Source organism: Drosophila subpulchrella, chromosome X (assembly GCF_014743375.2).
Source record: "Drosophila subpulchrella strain 33 F10 #4 breed RU33 chromosome X, RU_Dsub_v1.1 Primary Assembly, whole genome shotgun sequence".
Classification (NCBI taxonomy): domain Eukaryota; kingdom Metazoa; phylum Arthropoda; class Insecta; order Diptera; family Drosophilidae; genus Drosophila; species Drosophila subpulchrella.
This window is the reverse complement of record NC_050613.1, coordinates 4,393,451-4,398,968: the sequence shown is the minus strand read 5'-3', so window position 1 is coordinate 4,398,968 and position 5,518 is coordinate 4,393,451. Positions and strand designations below refer to the sequence as shown.

General features: G+C 40.6%; 1 protein-coding gene across 4 annotated transcripts; it reads left to right on the top strand.

Moving 5' to 3' along the window:
• The first annotated feature begins 1,939 nt into the window (after positions 1-1,939).
• LOC119556701 lies at positions 1,940-3,786 on the top strand. Of its 4 annotated transcripts, none has more exons than XM_037869098.1 (3): positions 1,940-2,000; positions 2,248-2,368; positions 3,043-3,786. In XM_037869098.1, exons 2-3 carry the CDS (start codon positions 2,289-2,291, stop codon positions 3,287-3,289), a joined length of 327 nt encoding a protein of 108 aa, XP_037725026.1. In that variant the 5' UTR covers positions 1,940-2,000; positions 2,248-2,288; the 3' UTR covers positions 3,290-3,786. The 4 variants fall into 4 exon arrangements, 2 of the variants coding, with proteins under 2 accessions (XP_037725026.1, XP_037725025.1); XM_037869097.1 differs by having other exon boundaries at positions 1,970-2,037; positions 2,193-2,368; XR_005219993.1 differs by lacking the exon at positions 1,940-2,000 and having other exon boundaries at positions 2,187-2,270.
• The last annotated feature ends 1,732 nt before the right edge of the window (positions 3,787-5,518 follow it).

The window sequence follows — 5,518 nt, the reverse complement described above, 5'->3', positions numbered from 1 at the left end:
GGTTTACAATAATAATAGAGATAATTTAGTATAAGAGCGTTTCAGCTATCGAACTTTGACTGGGAGTGCAATAAATAAAATAACTTATTGTCGTTTACAGTAAACATATTCAGCTCGTTGGAAGCACAATTTCAATTAAAATTTATAGTGTAACGGCATCGGTAATGGTCTTGTGAATTGACGCCGGAAAACTCCCTTACGGTCTTTAAATGCACTGCTCGCACTCGACTGTCGTGGCCACGGATTGCAGATACGATACGAGCCAACTTGCAATGCTGGGGATTCAAGTTGTCTTCGTGAACTTGGACCAACTGACCAACTTGCACATCTGCTACCGGTCTTAACCATTTCAATCGAAGCTGAATTTCATGCATGTACTATGAAGATTCCACATTCGTTGTTCAAGGAAGGTGATTCTCTGAAATTGTGTGAGCATGGACATCTTCCTCACTGTCACATTTTGATCTGGGAGTGCCTGTAGCGATGAACCAATTAAAAAAGTGCTGGACTATTGGCTTCCCCATCATTTGGGTCTTCGGATATTGCAGTCAGAGGTATCGAATTTAAAATTGCCTCAACCTCGACAAAGACGGTTTGCAACTCTTGTAAGGTCAGATTGGATTCTGCGGCGTTTTTAACCAGCAACATCTTCAAAACGCTTTGGGCTTAGGAGAAATATATTTGGTGGTAAGGTAAAATTTGGTTTGGTAAGGTGCTCTCGCAACAATTCTATATGTAATGTAAAACGGCCCACATAAATCTAAATGGAGTTTATCTTTGAAGTTCAGGACTCAGACTTTTATTCTCCTATTTTTGACGCAGAATTTCAAAGGCAGTCCGAAGAAACGATTCTTGTGTTTCAAGTAGGGATACGGACGTGGTCTTATTTGTTTTAAGGTTGCGACCAGGAAGTATGCGATTAAAAACTCGGAGAACTACGGAGATACCCTCAGTATTAAGCTATAGGAAATAATTTGATCAATCAATATATCAATTAATATTTTACTACTGTTCTGGCTACATTTGCTACTCCTTAAAACGCGTCTGGTCAGGACTTCAATTTTCGTCAGTTCATACCAAGTGCAATGGGTATTTATACGGGTTTTCCATCCAATGCCTAGAGGCTTTTTCGTTCCCCTCTCTCCTTTTTTCATTAGTGCTTTGGGCTGATGGGTAAATCAATCCGCTCTGGCCTAAAAAAGTGGGGGTCAGCTTAAAGAAGGTTTTCTGAAATCATCCATTGGGAAGTTTGGATCCAGTCTTCGGGTTGGTTAACAGATATAGTTCGAGTTACAACTACCTGAGTAGACCAAGAAAAATCACATATGCGCAATTTAAATTCTGCAATTGCCGAGAACTTTATAAATGTTCGAACATCGTCGATTCCTGTTATGCCAGCTTCAGTTGCCAGCGTTCGGCAACCTCCTCCATGATAAAATCCACTTCCGACAGAAACCCAATAACAATGATAAATTCCACATTTGTCCTTTATGAAGGCCACAACAGTTGGCAAAAGTGTTCGATGAAGCTTCCTAAAAACTAATGACAGCCGCTGGTTGTGTCTGAGATTGGAACTCTGGAGTAGATTGGCGCTCATGTAATGTAATAGGCTTTTACACAACCTGCATCGCGATTTCGAATAACATGCCGCCTTGTGACAAAAAAATTTTAAATTCCGTGTGGCTAGATGCTTTAATGCTTGTGAAAATATAAATGAAGCTATATGGGAACGACTTCTGGTCATGATATCGCGGTATACTAATTTAAAATCGAGCACTGTGTGATTAATTGACAGTTGTAACTTCGCCTATTTCGGCTGAATTTTTCCAAATCATTGGAAAAAGATTTGACAAATACAATGTAGTAGAGTGCCATGACTTACTGTCCATTCGAACTTGGGGGTGCCCATGTCTAGAAGGTTCATTTCCGTACTGCTTTCCAAATAGTTCACATCAATCTTTCTTATACATGAAATTTAAACTAAAATCATTTTGAATTTAGTAAGAATGACCAGTACCACTGAATTACTAATTTACCGTACTACTTCCCAAACTGTTCAAATCAATTTCTTTTATAGATGTATAAGAAAAATTGATGTGAACGGTTTGGAAAGTTGTATTAGTAATTTAGTGGTAGTGGTCATTCTTACTCAATCCAAAATAATTTTAGTTCAAATTTCATTTTAAGTTTAGTTTAAATTTCAATTTTTACAAAGGCCAAAATTATTTTAATTAAAGTTTTTTCAAGATCGGAAAATCAATCAGGATATAGTAAGTTGAAAATTCGACATGAACGCGGAAGACACGAAAATCTCTTCGGGCGGAATTCGGGAGAAACATGCAGTGTGCAAAAAAGTTGACAAATTCAGGTTAGAGTGCCACGACTTTCCATTCATTCGAGCTTGAGGGTGCCATGTCTAGATTCTTTCATTTTTGTACTGGTTTCTCAATTTTTCCTTGCTCATTTTACACTAACATAAAAACCGAAATTTTACGCAGTGATAATTTGTACAAAAACCGAAATATTTTAGTGAAAGTTTTTCCAAGCTCTGAAAATATTCAAGCCATTGTAAGTCTAGATTCTTATACCCGTAACTCGTGGAGTAAAAAGCTATATTAGATTCGTCGGAACGTATGTCTGTCCGTCCGTATGAACGCTGTGATCTCAGAAACTACAAAAGCTAGAAAGTTGCGATTAGGCGTGCAGATTTTTGAGATCATTACGCAGCGCAAGCTTATTTCAGAAATGTGCCACGCCCACTCTAACGCCCTCAAGCCGCCAAAAACAGGCTTTTATGCTAAACTAAAACTTTTAACAGAAATACATTGCTCCCGTCAAAACCTATCACTTAACCACAAGCCGCCCACAAACTTTGCGGATATCTCGGAAACTCTCAAAGAGAGAGAATAGGGATTTCAGAAATATATTCCGAATAGTTAATATCATTTTCATATTTATCATTTTCATTCTAGTTGTGTAAAAACAAAAAATGTAGCAATTCTTTTACACCAAAATAAATTAAAAAACGTTCGTATCCCACAGGATCCTCCTGGCTTTGCGGGGCTATCGATGCATTGATGCGCAGCTCCTACCAGGAAAACTAGCAAGACTGCGGACTATCCTCCGCGTCCGTGAGCCCATCGTGGGTGATCGCCTGGTTCTGCGAGTTGGATCTGTCGATGGGTTCCATGGGCTGTGGCTGTTCCCGTTGCTGCCGAGGAGCTCCTGTCCGTTGCTGATTCTCGAGTGGTGCGTTCGCAGAGTGACCATTCGCGCCGTTACAAATTGACTTGCGTTGAGACCTCCAAGGGCACGCGTTTACGGTCACTATATTCTGCATATCGGGCCCGAAATCTGATTCCTTACAAGGTTCTGTGGCGTATCCAACCTTCAGATGCCAGCAGAAGAATCTTTGAGCACTGCTGGAATATTGGATCCTTGCTGTCCTCGTCGATAAACAGTTCAATCATCACGATCTCGTCGCAGGGATCCACAGTGCGATTAACGACACTCCACCTGTCGGTTACCAGATCCGGGTTCTACTTTTCCATCAGTGCAAAGATGCTGCACAAGGACTCCCCGGGTCGGACCAAGGGCAAAACGGAGGAACATCGAAGAAGATCTAAGAATTGGATGAAGAGCAAGCAGAAATGGGGTGGGCACAATATGTCCATCACCCAATTGGCGGTTTAATCATCCACACACGATCAACAGGTTCGAACAGAACAGAACATCAGAATGGCAAATCCCGCTAGACTAGCGGGTTTTGTCAATTTCTATTGTATTGAGACGAATGAATAAATTTTAGAAAGTGTATTTACGAGTAATAAGTGCAGTGATCTTAAGCATTGGCATGCTCTTTTTAAAGAATTATGAAAATGTAATACTCAATAATTAATAACTTTTGACAAAGTTAATGAAAGATAAATAATAAACAAATAGTAAATTACTTTAAGAAAATGTATCGTACTGCCAATAAAAAATCAAATCAATATGAAAACAAGGAAGAACGCTATAGTCGAGTACCTCGACTATCAGATACCCGTTACTCAGCTAAAAGGACCAAAGGGAAATGTAGATATGCAAGCAGCAAAGCGAGATTGAAATGCGCCACCTATGGGCGGTAGACAGATTTAAGCGTTGTGGGCGTGGCAACTTTTTTTTTGGTCAATCGATAGGTATTGACGAGACCAATACAGTTCAGTTAAAATTTTGTATCTAGCATGAAAATTGTGGGCGCCACAGGATTGAGCGGTTTGTGGGCGTTAGAGTGGGCGTGGCATATTTGCGTAACAAACTTGCGCTGCGCACAAGGCTACGGAATCTAAATCTGAGATCCCAATTCTCTATCCTTGATAGTTTCCGAGGTATCCACGTTCATATTTACGATTTTTTGAAGTTTGTAGGCGGTTTGTGGGCGTTAAAGTGAGCGTGGCAAACTTTTTTTTATCAATCGATAGGTATTGATGAGAACAATACATTTCAGTTAAAATTTTTATTCTAGCATCAAAACTGTAGGACCCACAGTTTTGGGCGGTTTGTGGGCGTTAGAGTGGGCGTGGCACTCTACTGAAACAAACTTGCGCTGCGTAAGAAGCTCAGGAATCTGCACGCCAAATCTCTATAGCCTAGCTCTCATAGTTTCCAAGATCTCAGCGTTCATCCGGACAGACGGACAGACGGACATGGCTAGATCGACTCGGCTAGTGATCCTGATCAAGAATATATATACTTTATGGGGTCGGAAACGCTTCCGTCTGCCTGTTACATACTTTCCGACGAATCTAGTTTACCCTTTTACTCTACGAGTAACGGGTATAAATATAATGCTAATGGAAAAACAATTCATAACTTCCGAATTTAATGAAAAACAAGGAAGAACGCTATAGTCGAGTACCTCGACTATGAGATACCCGTTACTCAGCTAAAGGGACCAAAGGAAAATGGAGATATGCAAGCAGCAAAGCGAGATTGAAATGCGCCACCTACCGGCGGTAGACAGATTTAAGCGTTGTGGGCGTTAGAGTGGGCGTGGCAAAGTTTTTTTGAATCAATCGATAGGTATTGACAAGACCAATACATTTCAGTTAAAATTTTTTATCTAGCATGGAAATTGTGGGCGCCACAGGCTTGGGCGGTTTGTGGGCGTTAGAGTGGGCGTGGCATATTCGCGTGACAAATTTGCGCTGCGCTCAAGCCTACGGAATCTAAATCTGAAATCCCATTTACTTATCTTTGATATTTTCCGAGATATCCGCGTTCATATTTACGATTTTTTGAAGTTTGTGGGCGTAAAAGTGGGCGTGGCAAACTTTTTTTGGGTCAATCGATAGGTATTGATGAGAACAATTCATTTCAGTTAAAATTTTTATTCTAGCATGAAAACTGCAGGAGCCACAGTTTTGGGCGGTTTGTGGGCGTTAGAGTGGGCGTGGCACTCTGCTGAAACAAACTTGCGCTGCGTAAGAAGCTCAGGAATCTGCACGCCTAATCTCAATAGCCTAGCTCTTATAGTTTC